The 22,794-nt window shown below is 35.2% G+C and overlaps 2 protein-coding genes across 2 annotated transcripts in view; one reads left to right on the top strand and one right to left on the bottom strand.

Moving 5' to 3' along the window:
- Nucleotides 1-2,023: 2,023 nt before the first annotated feature.
- Nucleotides 2,024-8,933, bottom strand: LOC100878155 (uncharacterized). Its single transcript, XM_003707134.3, has 6 exons — nt 8,790-8,933; nt 6,838-6,928; nt 4,897-5,128; nt 3,477-3,577; nt 3,271-3,412; nt 2,024-3,193 (listed from the first exon to the last, which is right to left on the bottom strand). Exons 1-6 carry the CDS (start codon nt 8,859-8,861, stop codon nt 2,965-2,967), a joined length of 867 nt encoding a protein of 288 aa, XP_003707182.2. The 5' UTR covers nt 8,862-8,933; the 3' UTR covers nt 2,024-2,964.
- A 392-nt stretch (nt 8,934-9,325) lies between these two features.
- LOC143264045 (uncharacterized) overlaps nt 9,326-22,794 on the top strand; it is a 29,225-nt gene continuing 15,756 nt past the window's right edge. Inside the window, exons 1-2 of the mRNA XM_076529315.1 lie at nt 9,326-9,469; nt 9,723-9,960. Of these exons, the coding sequence (XP_076385430.1) occupies nt 9,416-9,469; nt 9,723-9,960 (292 nt within the window). The 5' untranslated portion in view covers nt 9,326-9,415. The remainder of the gene's footprint in view (nt 9,470-9,722; nt 9,961-22,794) is intronic.

The raw sequence follows: 22,794 nt of genomic DNA on the forward strand, positions 1-22,794 counted from the left end.
AAGCTCGATCGCCGAGAAATGTAACATGATCCGGGTTCGGGTATATCCGTGAAGCAATACATATACAAATATAAAACTTTTTTATTTTTGACTTTTTCGAAATCCAACTTTTACCAATAGATTCTTTACATTTTTCTGATTAAAATGAGACCAAACACGACATAATTTGGGCTATATTTACTGGTATAATTGACGATGAAAGTTTTTCACGTCGAAGAGGATAGCGAGTCAAAAAGAAAGAGATGATACGATCGTGGCAGTCGGCAAACATCAAAAGTCTATTCAATTGTTCACAATCCTAATACGTTGCTAACTTTTTTATTTTTTATCAAATTTTTATAAAACTTTCTCTATCATGTTCGTGACATTTTCCTGATTAAAATGAGACCAAACACGACGTAATTTGAGTTATATTTACTTACAATATCTTATTAGAGTAAAGTCATCGATGTACGCGTAACATTTGAAATTACAAGTAAATATGGCTCGAAGCACGTCGTGTTTGGTCTCATTTTAATGAGAAAAATGTTACAAATATGATGAAACAAGTTGTATAAAAAATAGATTAAAAATAAAAAAGTTAGCGATGCATACGCATTGCGAACAATCGAACAGACTTTTGATCTTTGCCGACTGCCACGATCGTAGCGTCTCTTTCTTTTCGACTCGCTATCCTCCTCTGCGTTAGAACTTTTATCGTCAATTAAACCAGTAAATAAAGTCCAAATTATACCGTGTTTGGTCTCATTTTAATCGGAAAAATGTCAAGAATTAATTGGTAAAAGTTTGGTAACGAAAAAGTCAAAAATAAAAAAGTTTTATTCTTGCATTAGGAGTGTCCTTCTAGTAGGTCACTGTTTATTTACGTTTAGTCTCCTTCGCTCGAAATATAGCACCTTTACGATATACGCAAACGGCGACCGTGATATTTTTCTCTTCTGTCCTTTTCTACGTTTGGCAAGACATCAATCAATGTAGGACCTGTACGATATACGCAAAACCTCACTCCCGAAAGATTTGCTTATATAGTGTTGCGTTTACCGTCCGCGGTCTAGGGATTTTGGGATGTGGGTAAGTTAACCCGTGGAGCGCTGAGCGCTCTGCTCGCGGTGTGTAGAAATGATTCGAAACAGATTTAAAATGGAGAACGACTAAGTCCAACTATTTATTCAGATAATTGTCAAAGTACTTTTTATAAGAGCGAACTGGAGCGTATGAAATACAAAATTAGTCTGATCGTTCTGCGCTTGGCGGAGGAGATCTTCGGGTGATGCGGATCGATGCCCCTTCCTCGCTGAATCCTGGATCCTCCCTCAGGATCATCCCTTGTCCAATGGTGGAGGAGTCCACCCCCGTCCGATGTGGGCCCCTTCTCCTGGCTGTGGTCCACCCTCAGCCGCGTGGTGGTGGAGGCTCCGCCAAGACGCGGGAACGTAACATTGAACATGTGCTTAGAGAAAGCGTGGGACCCAGAGAAACGCGAAAACAAAGTCCTTGTACTGGGCGAAAATTTACGACCCTCTTCGAGTGCATGAAAAGACATTCGTAGGAGATCTCGAAGCTTTCCAGAACCGAACGCGACTTAGTCAAAAACAACGAATTCGATACGGTCCCTAATAAATTAATCTCTACAAACATTCAAAATGAAGCTATGTTTATTCTCTGGATTCCCAAACTTTTCCTAGCACGAACACCCACGTCGAGTGGCTTTAACAATATAAGCTTTGTCTATTGTACATGATCGCACGCTCAGATAGTTTAAATTTCGCTCTTAATTTATGGTCATCGATATAACAAAGTACAGATGCGCTCTGTAAATATTCTCACGGTCGTGTCGCCATACTACACTGACTATATTCAGGATGATAACAAGTACGCTCGCGTTACAATAGAATATCCACTGTATAGTCCGAATTATATCGTATTTAGTCTCATTGGAATTTGGAGAATGAGAAGAATCTATTGGTAAAAGTTTGATAACGACAAAATAAAAAGTAAAAAAAGTCTTATATTTGCATTGGTATTGTCTCACAGATATACCCGAAACAAATTATACTTCTCTGCCGAGCGGGTTTCGTGTGTTTCCAATGATAAACAGAACATTTTTTGTATAGAATGATTACTATATATTTATGTAATAATTCTAATGTAATAATAAAACTTTTTTATTTAAGTGCGTGGAACATTTTCATTGTGTATAACTTTACATAATCTTTATTTGATATTTGAATTAAAACAGTTTAAGGTGACAATAATTTTGTATGCGATAGAAAATGAGACTTTTGCTCTTTTATAAAATTATTAATGTTATTGAATACGTGTTACAAGAATGGAAGCAGCACGTGTCAATTCTAAAAAATCTATACAAGGTGTCTCACACCTAGTGCAACTTCCGGAAATGGCTGGTAGAGAATATGATTTTGAACAACCTTTCCCATTGCAAAAATAAGGTCTGAAGCTTCGTTTTTGAATTATTGAGCAAAAGCACGGACCAATCAGAGCGCTAGAATTGCACGCACTCAGATGTGAAAGCAATGGCTTTGATCTTGACGTCTGAGCATGAGCGTAAAGTAAATGAGTGATGCCCACTTGGACGTCGACCGTTTGGACGATCCCGATTCAACGCGTTTCAATTCGAAGCGGTACCGATTGAACGCGGTCCTAATTGCAGCAGTGCCGATTGGACCTAGCCTAACCTAACCTATACGCTTCGAATTGGAACGCGTCCAGTCGGTATCGCTTCAAATTAGAACGCGTCGAATCGGGACGCGTACAATCGGTCGACGTCCAAGTAAGACACGTTCTGATTGGTCCGTGTTTTCCTCAATAATTCGAAAAGGAAGCTTCAGACCTTATTTTTGCAGAGGGAAAAGTTGTTCAGAATCCCGAGCACTACCATTCATTTCCGGGAGTCATGCTAGTTGTGCGGCATTCTGTATATTGTTATTCATTAAACTACACTGTTCATCTGTAAGCTCTTTTCGCACTTTTCTTTCTCTTCTTCTTGTAACACTTGTAGCAACCTGTTGGTGCTGCTTCCTCCGGCTCTCTGGGCACAGGAGCTACCTCATTTTGCGTAGCTGTATGTACCATTTCGTATGAAGGTGCTCTTTTCCTTTTTAAACGTGGTTTTCTTACATAATAACTTCTAGATACATCTGCTATATTGTCCGTTTCGAACGGCATTAATTTACTGAAGAAAAAGCGGTGCATTAATATTGATAAGCATCTTATTTGAAATAATGTTTCAATTACAAATATTCTAATCACCTTTTCTTTTTTTTTCTTCGTACTTTATTAAACAAATTTGCTAATCTATTTCTTATGAACAGAGTGCAGAAACAAGTTAGAGATATAGTTGATAGAAGAATGATTCCTGCAGTTTTTAGCGATATTCTGATTGCAGTTTGTCCTGTAATTTATCAAAAGATTATTTAGAGGGAAAATTAACGAATAATTAACATATGATTCATTACCACTGATTTTATCGATGGTCTGATTTGAATATGGAGTAATTGGTTTGGTTACTTTTGGTTCTTTCGGTTTGGGTGTTACTGCTTGATTATCTTCGTAGTCTCTGAAAAATTATAAATATACATTTTTAGGTAATATGCGTGCGTCGCACAGTGGCGAAAAACGGCGAAAATCTGGGCAAAAATCAAAAAATGAAATTCGTAATTCTTGAAATCCGTTTAGTGGAACTAGTTTATAAGGAATCTGTGCATAATGTTCTCGCATTTTAAATGATTTCATTATTGCCATTTCGAAGATATGAGCCTCCAAAGTTGAACATTTCTTGAAGTCAATTTTTCGGTCAAAGTTTGACAATATAGTTCATTATTTTTTAAATATTATGTTCATCCAGTATTATTAGCTTTTTATAAGATACTTTAGTATTATAATTATGTAAATTGCACAACAAAATGTTTATTTTTAACATCTCTTCTATGGAAAGAGATATAAACCATAGACATATTTAACGTTTATGTAAGGGAAAAGTTGTGAATTCCACCTCAGTCCACCTATCAAATAGGCTTAAATGAAGGCTGGGAGCTTCTCGAATAAGAATCAGTAACAATATCTTGCGGTTATTTGCGATTTTCTGAGTTATTCACATTTTTGTTTACACGCGCGCCTTATTATTATACGCGGCAACAGCGGTTTCGGGCGTTTTTCAAATGTCGTCTCGTTTTGTAGGCAAGATTTCAAGATAAATATCCATATACATATTACATATTAGGTATTTAAACTTTAAACTTTATACGAAGATTTCAAAAATAACAATTTATTTACAATTTGTGATATTAAAAAATTAATTTTTCAATGAAAAGAAATATTATTTTGATAGTTCAAACATTCATGATTAAAATGAAAAAAGATTTAACTGATTTCGATAGATAGTTTCCGAAATAAAAATTCATACGTACTAGTTAACTAACCGTATTAGTTAACTAACAAATAAAAATTTGATTTTCAAAACAAAAAATTAATTTGTAACACTAACACAATCATCTTACAAAAAGTCATTTAAATAATTTATCTCAGAATCGAAGATATTAGTTTTCTCTGCGTTTTCGCCGTTTTTCGCCACTATGCGTCGCCTATAATAGATTGTGATCTGTTACCTACTCTTCGTTAAGTTCATTTAGAACTTAATTTTAAGGTTCATTCCAATTCGCAAACAATTACTGTAAACTGTCTGCGAATACTCTATGGAAATAGAGATAAAATATAGAAATTTGTAATTTAAATATCATGCTATTTTATAGTTATGTTAAAAAATTGAGTTTGTCCTTTCTAAACGTAACTTTCAAACTCTAATAATACTAAATGCTACAAGTTCTACGGAACATTTGATTTTACTACTATTAGACAGCACAACTATTAAAAACGTACTCTTCATCATCTGGCTGAACGTTGCGAATCACTTTCCGTGGTTTTGAACTTTTCGTGTTGAATTCAGCAAGACATGCAATCAAATCTCCTCTTCCAATTCGTTCAAGAAAGTCGTTTACAATTGTATATGTATTTCTTGTAACTGTTCTTAAGTGACAAATCCACTTCACAAGTCTTCGAAAACAACTTTGTTCTCGTGTTAACCACCGTATTTGTACATCTGATAATTGAGCTGTTATAAATTACGTTTATTTTTATTTTGAATCATTGCAAGATCTATTAGCGTATTTCTAGAGCCTATTATGCTGCAATGTCAATTTAAAAAAAAAAAGTAGTAATATTCCTGTTACTACTTAATGGGACACATTAGCACTTAATGAAAAGAATCAACCATTTAAAAACATAGTAATGCAAATTCGATTACAGAATATAACACACTTGACAAGTTTGAAGCAATATTTATAGATAATAACAATACGAGTGTATTGAGATTGATTTGTTGCTGTCTAAGCGTTATTCTGAAGGTAGTGATTTGTACAGGGTGTCTCACAACTCTCGCAAATGGGTGGTACAAGACGTCATTCTGAACAAGATTTCTCTTTGCATAAATGAAGTTTAAAATTTCGCTTTTGAATTGTTCGCTGTTGAATTGTATAGCATAGCGCGATCATGATCAAGTGTCTAGACGCCAGAACTATCTAAGCGTTTAATAAGAAGCCCCTACGTCAAAACTCAGTTAAATAATGAACAGAATAGTTACAAATAATATTCGCTTGTGCGTTTGTTATGAGTAAGGAACATAATTAGTTATGTGTAATTAACAAAAATCGAGTAAATGAAATTTCTGTAATTTTAAATTTACACAAAATTTATAAACCTTTAGAATAAAACTCGACCATTATTTGAAAATAATCCTGCTTGGTTGAAAATGGGCCCTTCTAACTAGATCGTTCCAACAGTTGTGATTGTTCATGAAAATAATATACACCTCACATTATCTGATGCAACAGCCAGTTCACTTCACTATCATTTTTTATTATCATTTTCACTGTAACACCCTGTTGCCACTTTTCACTATTTTCCTAATGTAATAACGGTGGATAAGCAAACAAAGACGCATGAACAATTATCGGAAAATAACTTCTGTGATTTTTTCTGTTTAAAGTTTGGCGGTTCGGCTAGCTATGGTAGGGAGCTAGGAAAAGTAAAGGAGAGGGAGAACGTTTCGTCCGGGGCCTGCTAGTGGACTCATCAGTAAGGCGTTCTAGCAGGCCCTTGCCTTAGACGCGGGGATGTGAGGAAGGGATGGACAGGAACTATATATATGAATAGGAAGGCTCTTGGAGTACTAGCGAGAAAGTCTAGGTCTCGATTCTATGCGCCGTCTAGTGGCGATGAGTAGTTCTGTCCTAAACTACCGATCGTGACTCCAAATATGCCAAGCCTAAGGAATGTGAGAGTTCTGGACATTGTCTTCGGTCGTTCAGACCGTTAAGTCAAAAAATCATAAAACAAACAAAAGTCGATAAAATTATTTATGAAGAATTGTTCACGCATTTTCATCCGTATTCTTTATATGTAGTTGTTGTATTAGGAAATTAGTGAACAATGGTAACAGAATATTACGGTTACAAATACCAATTAGAAGTGACAGTGGCGTAAAGGCGTAAATGTCCTGAGGCGTATAGGCGCTTGATCATGATCATATTTGGCCGTCAGGCTCGAAGCTGTCGCTTTCCCGTCTGGGCGCGCGTAATTCTCGTGCTGTGATTGGTCTGTGTTTTTCCTTAATAATTCAAAAACAAAGCTTCAAACCCCATTTTTACAAAGGGAAATGTTGTTCAGAATTACGTTCCCTACCACTCATTTTCGGGACCTACATTAGTTGTGAGACACCCTATATAAAATTTTACAAACATTATGAGATTAAGGGTTACTTACGGTGGGAATCCAAAAATACGAGTTTTACACACTCCTCGGGTTTCAAATTTGCCGATAACAGCTGTAACTGTGGTACATCTATTTCAGTCATCTATATGGATTCGAAAAAGACAAGAAATACAGTAACATTCCATTATTGATTATTCATAATATATTCAGACAGTAAAATTATATTTTCAATGTAAAATTTCATATGACTGCGGCTTTTAATAAAATTGTAACTACAATTTTGTTCTTTTACAGATTCGCGAAGAATAATTACAAATAAAACTGATTAAAATACGTATCTAATTACATTTACATTTAATTATATTATATATTTGACTAATTCGTCTTAATTATGGTATCATAAAATTTTGAATCATTTTCTAAGTTTAGTTCAAATCGTAATTGGTCAAATTCTAACAAGTTATGTAAGTATTTCAAGCAAATAAGTTCGACAACTCGAAAATTTAACGTGATTTATAAATTTGTAGAAATGTAGTTCATGGATAGTTCGTAATAAAATTACATTACATTACTATAACAAAATAACTCTAGAAGTGAAATTATGACGTCATGCAACGTTGGAACTGGATGTTTTACATGTACGTACGTGGGCCATCTTCCCAGGTGTCTATCAAAGATTTCTCGCTTCCGTAAATAAAAAAAAAAAGAAAAAAAAGATATGTAGCAGTGTTGAAAAAGGTAGGGGCAGATTGATATGCGGTTTAACTGCTTGCAGTAAAATTTTTGGACTTCTGATGCGCTTATATCAAGATGAAATACATCAAATATTCAAAGAATTAAATAGCGTACACCAAAAACGAAATGAGAGCGTGTCTCAATTTTATCAAAAATTGGTGGATCTCGCAGCTTGAATGAATTTTTAGTTTTAAATAACACAAATACACATTTAGCCCCTAAAGTATCGACTGCATTATGTGTTTTCACTGCAGCGGAATAAAGAAAAATATAAGGTGAAATGGGGTAAGTTCGTGAACGGGGCAAGTGTGCATACAGGCTATTTTTATTACAATATGAGCAGAATTTCTCCATTTAGTATATAAATCCCCTATATCCCCTTTTATATTTCAGTTAAGAGTTACTTGTTTGCAGTATAGAGTGCTTGCATAATGCAGTAAAAAGTATTTTATAGCAGTTTTGTTAATAATTCTGCTCTTGCCCCATTGCACATGAAATAAAGTTTCAAAGTATTTAACTTCAAGTTACGCTCTTACCCCATTTTTGGGGAAAGTGCAGAGTAGTTGACATTTTAAATAATTTCCTATCAAAATCAAAATGTACAAGAAAAATTAAAGTCCTAATTAATATTAATTAAATAGTAGTAATTGTGTAAAGCGTTCGATATCAACAGCGTTAAGTATTTACTTAGCAGACTGAAAATACTTATGTTCAAATACCAACTTTGCAAAAACCAGTCTGCACTTACCCCACTACACCTTACATAAAGAATTCATCAATTCTAAAAGATTTGAATACGATTAATTAAGTCAATGAATCATGTAATTACTGTTAAGTATCGTTCAAAATGGGTCAAAGTCCTTGAATGCAACGACCTCCGACACGTATATCTCCTTTATGAAGGATTCGACGTTAACACGCAAATATTAGACACAGATTATTGATTCTATAAGTTCAAAGTCGACAAAATTGTGACTCGTGCTGCTCTTAATTTCAGAAGCAATACAATATTTTTTCTTTCAAACAGTCATCAACAGAGTCACCTGACATCAACGCTAAAAGATCGAATCAATTCGATATTTATGATAACATAAAGTATTATAATTTCTTCCAATAAATAATTTGATTTCAAAGACCGTTCCGTTGTCGAAACAAGAAATAATATTATTAGCATCACCTGAACTATATTTCTGAAAAATTTCAAATTCTTCTTAACCTTCGAGTTGTCGACTCTTATTGATAAATATTATATGTAAAAACAGATGTACTTCAAGGAAAGTAACATTAAGATGTAACAAAAGAAGGAGCAATGCATTTTGGATAATATTTCTTAATTTCATCGAGAGTTCCAACGAACTGATGTAGTTCTGTATTATCTTGATTACATGAAACTTGAAGTCACATTCAAGAATAATTCTTCATTTGTAATTTACAAATCCAAATAATTCCCTATAATGTAAATAACATATTGTTACTTTTATTTTCTGATTAGAGCTTTGTGAATAAGAAAGTTTAATAATTGTTGTAATTAAAACTTAAGAATAGAACTATTTTAGGTCTTACTTACCTTAATACTTAATGCACGCATTTGGAAAATATATAATTCGTTAAAATATCTATTCTTTTCTTGATTTATTCTTAAGGCGCAATTGTATTTAAATCCGCGTTTTGAATTTCTATTTTGCGCCAATACCTTACTTAGTACGTTTATTTAGATTACGAACTTTCTAAAAACTTTATATTTCTACACACTGAACTACGTAATACACCGAACTATGCTATAACTCAAAGAATATATCACAGTATTTGATAGTCGATAAAATTTAAGCGACTGTCGATTTTATATGTGTCGAATACTTTATCGTTTCTGCATTGTAATGTTGGTCAGGTTAGAATGAAGCTTACCTGTACGATTTACATTTTGATTTCCTTCTTTGCCAAAAATAAGGTGAGCTATTCTGAGAAGCTATTAATTTGAAAGTATATCAGCAGTATGTTACATACCTATCAGTAATAGGTAGATGATTTATTATCAAAATTGTATGAAGGTAAAAAAGATGTTCTTTTGTACCAAGTTACAGTTTATTGTCTACCTATTCACTGTATTATTAATTAAATTCTTCATAATTGTGTTGCGTCGTAACGTACATATACTAAATTATTAGACAGTTAAAAACAAAGGAAATATTTTGCTGCTTCAGGAAAATTTTCTGGTACGATGTATCGCTTACTTTGACAAGACCGAACTTGTACATTTATCACAGAACCTTAATCACTTCGAATGTCTGCAACTGATGAAAGCAATGTACAAGTTAATGCTAAGAGGACTAGAAGGTGAATCCAACAACTATGAGGTCTTTTATGATGCGCTTATTCATTTATCACTTACCTCGAAAGAATGTTTGGCTGAACTTGAAAATTGGAATAATGATTTTCCAGGTAAGACTTCAACACTTTTTTAGATGTACTTTTAAATCTATTATTCTGCTTGAATAAGTCAATCAAACGAAAATAATAAAAGACATAAAATTGTTATTTATAACTCAGGTGCATTAAACAATAATTGATCGTTATCATAATGTAATAGACAAGACTTTAAATTTAAAAAAATTGTACGACTGTATACAGGGTATCTCACAACTAGTGTATCACCCAGAACTGGGTGGTAGATGACGTCATTCTGACTAAGATTTCCCCTTGCAAAAATTGGGTTTGAAGCTTCGTTTTTGAATTATTAAGCAAAAACGCAGACCAATCAGAGCGCGAGGATTATTACGTGTTGGATTACTACGCGTTGGACTACTACGCGTCGAATATCCACGCGTTGGATTACTACACGTTGGATATCCACATGCTGGATTACTACGCGTTAGATTACCACGCATTATATTCCTACGCTTACAATTACCACGTGTTGCATTATTACGCATTGGATTACTACGTGTAAAATATGCTCGCACTAAATTACTACGCGCTGGATACCCACCCGCTGTATTAGTACGCGTTGGATTACTACGCGTAGGATTATCACGCGTCCAGTTTTTGTTTAATAATTCAAAAACGTATCTTCAAACTCCATTTGTGGGGTCAGAATCATGTCGGTTATCCCCCATTTCAGAGACCAACACTGCTTGCGAGACACCCTGTATGGTGGACAAGGAATCATCCTTATGACTTTTTGTTTTATAAATTCAAAAGTTCTGCTATTCATGTATTCTTTACCATTATCGCACACTAAATTTTTAATACTTTTCTTTGTTGAATTTTCAAATATATTTACGTAATCGACAAAACAGTCATAAGTGTCGGTTTTCGATTTTATACAATATATTTTGGCGAATTTACTGTAATCGTCTGTTATTAATTGTTTTTAGAAGTTTTACTTTTATAATCAATAACTCTTATTACGCACGTGTTCGAACTGAACATGACAGAAACAAAACAATACATAATATCTACAGGTTGTTCGGCTACTGGTGGGCATAATTTTAGGGGGTGGTAGCTGGAGTGATTCTGAACAACTTTTTTCTTTACCGAAATGCTGGTTAAAGCTTAGTTTTTGAATTATTAATAAAAAACACTGACCAATGAGAGCGCGTATAGACCGATCGCGCGACAGCGTGAGCGACAGCTTCGAATATGACGGCCGATCGTCGTCGTGAACAAATGTATCGATACTGTCGGTATAACGTCGGTATAACGTCGGTATAACGTCGGTATAACGTCGGTATAACGTCGATATAACGTCGGTATAACGTCGGTATAACGTCGATATAACGTCGGTATAACGTCGGTATAACGTCGGTATAACAGGAAGCTATTAGGTAAAAGTTAAATCGAATAATGAATTAACATGTTAAGAATAATATTAAATTCTTCGTGATTCGTGAATGAGAAATAAACCAATTAGTTGTTGTTTACAACAACCAGACGAAGTATATTGTATTTATTTTATGCCTTCAAAAAGAAAAAAGAATAAATTCACGAAAATTAATTTTGTCAACTATACTAATGAAGCAAACGAATAAATTCACGTTTCAAAACGAATGAGTACCTTGCCTATGAAATGAGATCGAACTGGAATAGAATATCTAATGCAGTACCTCATTGAAGTGAAATAAATCTATTGCTGCGTACGTTTAATTTTAAAAATACAGAAGTAACTTAAAAAACACTTACTCATTGATTCATGGAAAAACTAGCTTCGATAAAAAATATTTGTGTCACCGGGTAGATCCACCTATTAGAGCATCAACAGCTGATGTCCTGGCAGGGTCAATGAACTCTCAATTTATTTCACTATCTTTTTCTAATAATTGCACAACATAAGCGCGACCGGTAAACGGACCGAATGAAAACGCGTGAACGATTATTTATAGATATGTATGTTTAACGATACACTATTCTCATTATAAGATATCCGAACTGAGGAATAGAAATTATATTATATTTTATTAGAAGACATTGTTAGACTGGTTACGGATCGCTGTTTTGTTCTCGATCGCGAGGCATACGTCGCGAATGGTTGCCATGCAACGATGATCTGTTGAACGACTGCGGCGTCGATCGACAGTCATCGTTTATTGTCGAAAGAAACGTGTCGAAATAGAATGTATCGTTGTTTTTAATCGAAAATTCCGTTTTCTTGCTTTCAAGATAATATAGTTTAAATTATTTATCAATTTTTTTTCACGTGTTTTTATTCGTTCTATTTACGTGTCGGACTCACCGTGAAAATTAGTGCAAATTAGTGAAAAATGAGAGAGAAAAGTGATAATGACAACTAATAATGAAAGATGAAAGTGATAGGTGACAATGAAGTTTCTTTAGAGTTTTTTGAGAGTTTCTGTATGGTGATTGATTTGTATTAACAGTAAGGACCTGTGAATCGGACCGGTGACAGAGACGCATTTTTATTGTGATTATTTGCGGTTTAATGGGTGAGCTACATTTAAATTTGTTAATTATTCAATTCATATTTTTATTTGTTGAATAGAAAAGTTATTCAATTTTTAAAAAATGAGAATTTGTTCTTTTTTATCATTACAATATCTAACGAAAATAATTTTCCATATTTTAGCTATTATTTCTTTGCGATAACGAATAAACGTATTGAATAAATTCGATTTACTTTGATTACGTGAGTAGAGACTAATTTTGTTATTTCTTATTCATGAATAAATGATAATTCAATAATAATCCAGATTTTTTAATTCATTATTCAATATAACTTTCATCTAACAGCTTTCTATTATACCAACGTTATTCCGACGTTATACCGACGTTATATGTACTGACAGTATCGATACATTTGTTCACGACGACGATCGGCCGTCATATTCGAAGCTGTCGCTCACGCTGTCGCGCGACCGGTGTATACGCGCTCTCATTGGTCAGTGTTTTTCATTAATAATTCAAAAACTAAGCTTTAATCAGAATTTTGGTAAAGGAAAAAGTTGTTCAGAATCACTCCAGCTACCACCCCCTAAAATTATGCCCACCAGTAGCCGAACACCCTGTATACAGTATTCTCTCCGTAAATGTTACAACTGCCGGTCTTGATTGTAACATTTATGGAATAGGTACTACATTCTTTGTAGTAAGCCGAACATGAAAGACTCGTGCATGTGCTGTCTTTTAAATTCAAAAATAAAAATTCTTTATTTTTGGTTTTTTGTGAATGAAACTTTGATTATCGTATTCGTCTCGTTTTTCTGATTAAAATGGTACCAAACACGGTATAATTAAAATCATAATTACTTGTATGGCAAGCCGTTACGAGGAATTCGTATCTCTGCCGTAAATGTGAAGTTTGCCGTAAGCGTGAAAATCCGAAACTTTTATGGCTTGTTACACAAGTAATCACGATCGTAATCATATCGTGTTTGGTGTCATTTTAATCAGGAAAACTAGACAAATACGACAGTAAAAGTTTCATGAAAAAATAGTAAGAAATAAAAATTGTAATCTTTCCCTTTGCTTGCATTAGTTGTGTCTCACCGATATTCGATCCTCGTCGTTTCGTTGGGGGGGATCCCCCCAATAGTCGAGATAGAATTTTAACATTTACGGTAGAGATCATTTTAACATTTACTAAGAGAATACTGTAGTGTACATACAGGGTGTCTGCGCTAAAGTGTTATAATGTGATATCTCATGAACTATAGATGTCATGAAAAAGTGCTTATATGGAAATTGCAGGGCAAAAGAGGCCCTATGTTTTGGCAAAAGCAAAATTTTTTTATCGTTATTAATGTAAAAGATATGATGGTGAAGTTTCGTTTTTTAAATGGAACTATATATTTTTTTCCGATCAGGCGATAGTGCTTTTCAAGACGAATTCATCAAGGTTTTATGTACTTACCCGATTTTCATTAGTTTTCGAGATATAACGGTTACAAATTTAGTGATTTTCAGCAGTGACGTCTTGGTTTGACGAGTAAGTCATAAAAACGGTTTTATTGTTACGGTAAGTGCCGCAGGTTTGACTCTGCCTGCCTTTGGCACTTTGCTTTCAATACGTATTGCACACATTACCTATTTAGTCTCCAAATTTTTTGGTAAATCAAAATTAAAATTAAATTTTCGATTCATTTTGATGAATTGTTGATTCATTATTATTGTTTATTCAAATATTGACAAAATTTACATGACCTAATCCGCTATGCCATTTTTCTTTTTGTGTCATATTACTTTATCTCAGTAAGTTTGCGTTGATTTGTTTAGTTGATTTCAACTATTCGTAAATATTTTTATTAATATTCGTTCCGCGTTTGGTCCATAACACTGTACAACAGCCAACTGATTTCGTAACAGCTACTATGAAATTCTTATAGATTTTTGCGAGCTGAATACGAATCTGAAATCCGTTTTTCTCTAGGACGTACAGTTTTGGAGAAAATTAATTTAAAAAAAAAATTGCAAATTTTCAACTTTGGAAATTTTTTGTGCTTTTACCGTAGCAGCTATTCAGTGGCTTTTTACACGAGAAGAATCTGTGAATTATCCTGAATAAAACTATATAAATTGTTATTACATTGTAAATATTTAAATACGTTTAAATGATGATCAAAGTAAGAAAGACACCAAAAACGCACTAATTTTTTCTGATATTTTTCAATTTATTTAAAAAACTATGGGTCTAGGCGAAAATCTAATCATCGCACATGACAGAGCAGACATTTCTGCAGAAGAAGGCATCAAGCGAAGTTACAAAATCACCTTTGCTTTCTTTTTATAAAAAAAATAGTTCAGCAAAACACGCGCCGCTGTCAGTGGTACTCAATGTTGGCGCGGCGCCGGGAGTCGCGAAATAATTATTTCGTTACTCCAAGACAACAGGCAGGGCGACTGCCGCGCCGCGCAGTTAAAGGCCTTTAAGGAAGGGCGGGAAAGAGGTTCACGACGATCAACGCTCTGGGCGGCCACCAACCAGCAAAACAGTCCGTCAAACAGTCCATAAAGAATTTCTTCCTGAAGGACAGACAGTTAACACCGCCTACTAAGTGAATATACTGGAAAGACTGCGAAAAAGGGTCGCCAGGACGAGAAAACACATCTCCGCTACGTAGATAGCGCTTCACGACAACGCGCTGCGAGTACGCGAGTTTCTGACTCAAAACAAGGTGTTAACGCTTCCCTAACCCCCCTATAGTCCTGACCTGGCACCGGCAGACCTTGTTTTGTTCCCCCGGATCAAGACACCCCTGAAAGGAACGCGTTTCTCGTCCGTATAAGACGTTCAAGCGGCCGTGACCGAGGCCCTAAAAGCGGTTCCGGAAAACGCATTCCAGGAAGCGTACCGTTTATGGCAGGGTCGCTGGCAAAAATGTGCAGATGCCCAAGGGCAGTACTTTGAAGAATTTTAAGTATTTGTAAGAATTGGTACAACAGGCATCAGCAGCGCGTGGTTCCGTAAGTTGAATAACAACTCCTTGTCGCGTTTTTCTCATTAAAATGACACCAAATACGATATAATTACAATCATAATTACTTATGTTTCGGGTGATTAAAGGTTTTAACGTGAAAGAAAATGGCAAATGGAAAAGAAAGACATAGAATATTGAATCGGTCGGCAAACAAGAAAGATTCGTGCATGTTTTGTTATTTGAGTTCAAAAATCAAAATTCTTTGTTTTCTTTTTGTCGTTAATTGAACGTTGATCATCGCATTCGTCTTGTTCTTCTAATTAAAATGATACCCAACCTTATATAATTAAGATCATAATTATTTGTGTAGCAAGTCATGTTAGGATGAATTCGTATCTCTACAGTAAATGTACAGTTTGCCGTAAGTGTGAAAATCCGAAAATTGTATGGTTTACTACACAAGTAATTATTGTCGTAAATATATTGTGCTTGGTGTCATTTTAATCAGAAAAACGAAACGAATACGATTGTAACAGTTTCACTCACGAGAAACCAAAAACAATCTTCATTTTTGAAGTTAAAAAACGGACCACGCACGAGTCTTTCATGTTTCCCGAACCTCAATCTCTCTTTGTTTTTGCGTTGCTATCCTTTTCTACGTTCGGCTCACTACAAAGCATGTAGTACCTATTGTATAAATGTGAAACTCCAGAGCCGAAAATATTTTTACACCTCACTATTTTTATCTCATTGCAGATGAGCCAGCGGCAACGGAGGCGACTGGCGGCCGCGTTGCGGCAGGCGGCAAATTTGATGCCGCCGTCGCATCCGCCGAGACAGACGGCGCCATGGTGATGACGGGGCCGGGGCCGGGGTCGGGGACAGGGCATCCCCAACTGCCCAATACACACCAAATATTTTGCAATAAACCATTATAATTAATTACATCTACGTTATTTGCATGCGTAACCTTACCTTAGAATGAAGTCTAAATAAATAAGTAGAAATTAAATAGAACAATATAGGCTAAAAACTGGAATTTAAGTAATTTTAAATACATTCAGTATCAATAAAAATGATATATTAGGTACAGTAATAAAATTCATTTATTAATTAATTTTACGTCGTAGTCGGTTATGTGTTGGAATGTAAGACACTCCTCGAAGTAAAAAATTGGGTGACAGGTTAGGAGTCCTGCCTCGTAATCTCTACACCTTTGTCGCAGATTCGAGCCCTCTCAATGTGGTTTTTTACCATGTTACGTTTTTCATTTTATTTCGTTTGTAATTGTGAAATTATAAATAAATGTGGTGGTCGGTATTTGATATTCAATTTTATTTATATTCAATTGTATTTTTAAAAGACAAACGTTCGTTATTCATTCCATAATCAAATCTGAATTCAAAACCACATATTTTATAATCAATTTCAATCAATCAGTTATTTTTGAAAGTTATAATTAATTGACTAATTTTAAATATAGAAAAGCACTCTCTATATAAATGTAGCATGTGGCGTCATCTTGCAGTGCGAGCAATGCATTTCGTTAGAATAAGAAATAATTGAAAAATGCACCTCCTTCTTCTTGTTCGTGAAATGAAAACGAGCGCGGCATGTAAATTGGTGCATGAGAAAGTTATCCCGGCATTATTAATTAATCTTAAAGTTAATATGTGTACTCTTTATGTTTAACATTAAATAATTAATTTGTAATTGGAAGTGTGTTATTAGTATTTGATTTTCTCCGATCCTGATTATTTAGCAGTAACAATATTAAAATAAATTCAAAGTGTTTTTAAATAATTGTTATTTACAACATATAAAACACCTACAATTAATAGTATACATGTACAATAATATTTAATACATGTAATAGAGATCCTAATCACGTACAATATTAACTACGTATTATAAAAATAAAAATCGAAATAGTGAGGCAGGTTATGACTGTTCAAGTGTTGTGTACAAATGCAATTCCCCTTCCAAAGAGACGTTTCTTCGCAGTGAAGAATGAGTGTGTCATCAGGATGAATTGTGTCGTTGACGACAGTTCTGTATCGGCTATTGCCACGAAAGAATAAAATAAAGAAGTATAATATTCTAAACGTGCTCACTTCACAATAGTCGATAGAAAAGTGAATTAAGAGCAGGGTATAACCGATTTAATAAATGATTTTCAAACTTTGTCGTAGATTGGCTCTCCATAAAGATAAAAATTTGATTGCTCTTTATTTTTAACTATTATTCTTATGGTATCACTTCGTTAATTTATTAGTATGTTAATTTCATTAATTGTTCGTTATAATATCTTATTCGTTTAAACAGGAATAATGATATGTCATAGCAAAAGATCGGGATAATAGTTAAAAAAAAACATGAAAAATAAATAATTTATTGTTATATATTATTTATGGAATTAATATTTTTTGTTTGCACATGATACATCTGAAAAGAGAATATACTGATACGATTGCTATCATCCATTAGTTTTAATGCAAACTGTTTTTTAATAGTTGGCCTTTTTACCAGTACTGTCTGGGGTGCCATATGTAAATGCTAAAATGCTAACTAAACGCCAAAAATACTTTGCGAAATATTACTCACAGAACTCAAGTCTAGTGCGGAACGAATCTCGACTTTGTAATTTTGTCAAAAGCAATTTTATGAGCTGGAAACTAAAATTTTTTATAGAAGAAAATTTTTCACGTCCCATTTTTCCAAAATCGAGCTCAGTACCGACCTAGATAAAAGTTCTGATGATAGTATGTAAATGAAATCATGTCGAAACATTACTTTTTCGCAGAGAACTTTTGGCTTTTGGTATTCGTGTTTTTGGTAACTTCATATTTACCATCATTGTCCCTCCTAACCAAAAACACACATAAATAGACAAGGAAGTCGACGAACTTCTGCAAATCACCGCATGAGAGCGTTAAACTCGCACCTACTAATTTTTTCGGGACCAGTCACTCAGCGATTCGTCCACGCGCTGAGCGCAACAGCTGGTTGTATACTTTGTATTGCGTTTGGGCAGGGAGACCAATAAACACGTTGTAATACTTTTAATAACAATTAACTTTATTTAATAACGGTGTGAACGAGACGTAGACAAAACGTAGAATGACGCCAACGCATGACCGAGCGGGAAGACGCGGTGTAAAACAATTGCCAATCAAATTACCGCGCGGTTTTCGCTCGGTACCGTTTGGGTGTCCCCGGCGATCTTCGTGATCGCGTCGCGTAGTCCGCCCGTGGGACTACTTCCCCAATCGCGTATATAACACTCCCCCTACTTATGAATACCAATCCTCGTGTAACAAAAAATAAAAATTATAAGTAAACGTAATATAATGCAATTATCTCTTTTCTAGTAAATAATAGTCCTCGAAACGTTTTGGTAAATTCCTCGTACGTTCAGGACGCGTATTTGAATTTATAGGTGTACTTTCTGTAATCGGTTCAGGGGAATGTTGAGGGGTGGATGTAAGGAATGAATTTCTAGGTGTAGAATAATCAGAATTTTCTAATGTGGTTTCAGGCTGAGTATGAGAATGAGATTGAGAATGAGAAGATGGAGACGGTGTATTTACTTCGCTCCTAAATCTAACGCTTGTATTCGCATGTGTATTTTCTTTTCCCGTTCCATTTCCCGGAGTATTAACTATGGTTTCACTATCAGTTAATTCGGAACTCGCATTTTCTGGACAATTGTTCCCTGTGTTTCGGATTGTATTCCCTGTCATATCGGTCGGAGGAATATTGTCTTCAAATTGAATATAATCTTCGCTCCTAACTGGTGTATTGTCCCCTATCGGTCTCAACTGATTAACATGACGTTTTCAAATACGCCCGTCATCCAAAAGTATATTGTAATCTAAGTCGCCCAGTTGCTTTAACACTTTTCCGAAAACCCATTTAACATTTTCTATGTAATTTCGACAACTGACTCTCTTTCCCTCCTTGAAAATAATGGAGGGCGTGTATGATCTTTCTTTTGTGACTGTAGGACGTAATAAATCTAATCTCGTACGTAGTTTTCTCGAAAATAATAATTCCGCGGGTGATATTCCTGTTTTCGCATGTGGCGTGTTTCTGTATTGTATTAACAATTGTTGTAACGCTGGTTGTATATTCGTACGATCCGCTTTCATTCGCTTTAACGAATTCTTTAATATTTGTACATAACGCTCTGCCTGTCCGTTTGTGGCAGGATGGTATGGAGCAGTGAGCCTTTGCGTAATTCCATTTACTTTTAGGAAATCTGTAAATTCCTTCGAAACAAACGCTCTCCCGTTATCGGAGACCAAGTACTGGGGCAGACCGTAAATTGCAAATATTTTTCTACAAATTTCTATCGTAACTTGTGAGTTTATATTATTACCTACGTGTATTTCTGGCCATTTAGTGTATGCATCTACCAGAACAAAGAAATAATGCCCTAAAAATGGTCCTGCAAAATCTATGTGAACTCGCTGAAACGGAACGTTAGCTGGTTCCCAAATATGGTGTGTAATCTGAGTTGGATTATTTTTGTAAGCGTTACATTCGGAACAATTTTTAACTAAATTTTCAATGTCATTATCTATCTTATTCCACCAGACATATCCTCTGGCTAAATGTTCCATTCGGACCACACCAAAATGTCCTGAATGTAATTCTTGTAATTTTCTTTTTTGTAATTTTACGGGAATAACTACCTTATGGTCTCTAAAAATCACGTTGTTGAAAAGCGTAAACTCTGCGAGCGGAACTGAATGAAATCTATTGTTCTTCAAGTCCCCTCGTCCTGTTCGAATGCATTTTAATAATTTAGACAATTCTTTATCTTCTAATGTAGCTTGTGCAACTTGTTCTGCTGTAACCGGCAATATATTGAATGTAGCCTTGTGGAATTCGTCAATTGTATCGCATTCGTATGTATCGGTAGGTGGAATTGGAAGCCTAGATAAGCAATCTGCATTTGCATGTAATTCTGACTTTCTATATTGTATATCATAATTAAAACTTTGTAAAAATAACGCGTAATGCTGCATTCTCGCGGCTGTAAATACTGGCAAACTCTTAGCGGGTGAAAATATTTGTGTAAGCGGACGATGGTCTGTAATTAATGTAAATTTAGATCCCTGTAAATATTGGTAAAACTTTTTAATTCTGAAAATTATTGCAAACGCCTCTTTATCGATTTGTGCATAGGCCTGTTGCGCTTTTGACAATGTCCTTGACGCGTATTGTATAGCTTTTTCTGAACCGTCCGGAAAAATATGCGAAAGAACTGCTCCAACTCCATATGGGCTTGCATCTGTCGCCAATGTAACTGGAAGTTTAGGGTCGAAATGTACTAAATATTGCGGACTTGTAAAAGCTTTCTTCGCGGCTTGAAAACTTTTTTCGCAGTCGGGAGACCATTCATACTTTACTTCCTTTTGTAATAATGTATTCAACGGTTTCAAAATTGAACTTAAATTCGGAATGAATCGATCGTAGTAATGTATCATGCCCAGGAAACTTCTCAATTCTGTAATATTTGTGGGCCTTCGCACGTTATTAATTGCCTCTATTTTATCTGGCGCTTTATGTATACCGCTTTTATTAATTATGTAACCACAATATTGTATTTGATCCGTAAAGAACTCGCTTTTATCTACATTAATTCGTATATTGTATTTTTGTAATCGCGTGAAAACTGTCGTAATTTTTGTAAATGGTCTCTCGAATCTACGCCTGCAATACGTATATCGTCCAAAAATACTACGACACCCGGAATATCTTTTGAAATATTTTTAATTGTGCGTTGCCAAATCGCTGGCGCTGATGCCACTCCGTACATTAGTTGCGTCGGTTTGTACAGTCCTTTGTGTGTATTGATTGTAAGTAATTCGCGGTCCTCCGGTCGTATTTCTAACTCTAAGTGTGCTTGTAATAAATCAATTTTTGAAAATACCGTACCGCCCGCCATTTGTGTTAAGAGTTCGTCTGGCGTCGGTAACGGGTGCTTGTCGATTTTTAATCTTGGGTTTAATGTAACGCTGTAGTCCTAGCATAACCGTATCGTACCATTCTTCTTTAGAACGGGCACGATAGGTGTAGCCCAATCCGCGCAATCGATTTTTTCCAAAATTCCTGTATTTACCAGTTTCTCCAGCTCTTCCTCTACTTGAGCTCGTAGGCGAAACGGTACCCCCCTGGGTTTGCAAAATACCGGATGAACGTTATCTTTTAGATTTAATCGCGCTTGTATTTTCGAAATTTTTGATACTGTTGGATTCGTAATTTCTCTAAATTCCCGCAATAATTTCTGCAATTCGCCATCAAACGGAGCGGTCCGCACCTTTGTACGCGTTTCTGGAAAATTACGCGTCAGGAAACGTCGCTGAGGAGTGTTTTTCTTTTCTGCCGAAGTGCGCACCAGGGTTCGCCGGCATTCCGCGGTGGATCAAATACTTATTAATTGGCGTTTTACTTGGAATTTCAGAGCATTTGCCATGTGCCACTTTTGCCACGTGCACCACGCATGTGTATATTTCTTAGAAAAATTAATTATTTATCGTCTTTGAGTGCGATTGATTCCGCAGGCAGCTAGTCGGAGCGTGGGGCAAGCCAGCTCGCCCCTGCCTGGGTTCTCACCTCTCCCGAGCGGAGTGGCCCTCGGTGTTTTAGTGAGCACCACCACTCCCGGGCGGATTGGTTACCCCCGGTGCTACGATGGTGTTTTTCATGCCGAAACACTCACGATGCTCGACGAATACGGCCACAGGTTTCCCCGTGCACGTAGGGCTTCGAGGCATGGAAATTCTCCATGCCTGCTGCTCTTGACCAGTCGCCCCCGAAAACCCCGCTAAATTCGTTAAATCTTCTGTATACTTTTAAATTCTCATTTTATGCTCTGAAATGCCTCGTTCGACTAGTTCTATTGGTAACAACGCGTTTTCACATTTTTTGTGATAATTCGCGTTGAGCGTCATGTTCAAAATTCTCGCACATTAACTAGCCGACATAAAAAAATTGTCCACACTATTTGTCACATTTAAATGTAAAATACAACGTAACCGTCGTTATATCCACTCTGTAATATCAATGTTAGTGTGAATCATAATATAAATATCTGCGTGATTTCAAAGTTTGTAAGACTCGAATTTTTTATTTCGTTTACTGTACTATATCAAAGATTTTCAACACGAAAAAACTAATATCAAGCCAATTTTATGCATATTTTTTACAAAACATGAATTAGTAAGCGACTTCTTATATGTGATTTATATTGTGATATATTATAGTTATTCAGTATTGATACACAGACTTTATGTATTCTGTAACGTATATTATTTAGATTTATGAAAGTACTTGATTTTTATAATTTGTTGACGACTTAATATATGGAAAAAAAAGGCTGAAAATAATTTTTATC

The sequence above is a fragment of the Megachile rotundata genome, chromosome 3 (assembly GCF_050947335.1).
Source record: "Megachile rotundata isolate GNS110a chromosome 3, iyMegRotu1, whole genome shotgun sequence".
Lineage (NCBI taxonomy): Eukaryota > Metazoa > Arthropoda > Insecta > Hymenoptera > Megachilidae > Megachile > Megachile rotundata.

What these genes read in the sequence shown, in the direction of transcription:
- LOC100878155 (XM_003707134.3), bottom strand. Translation starts at nt 8,861, where the DNA reads ATGAAATTAAGAAATATTATCCAAAATGCATTGCTCCTTCTTTTGTTA. An exon ending in GACCATCGATAAAATCAGTG is followed by an intron (nt 3,413 to 3,476) that starts GTAATGAATCAT and finishes GATAAATTACAG; the next exon opens with GACAAACTGCAATCAGAATA. An exon ending in CGAAGAAAAAAAAAGAAAAG is followed by an intron (nt 3,194 to 3,270) that starts GTGATTAGAATA and finishes CTTTTTCTTCAG; the next exon opens with TAAATTAATGCCGTTCGAAA.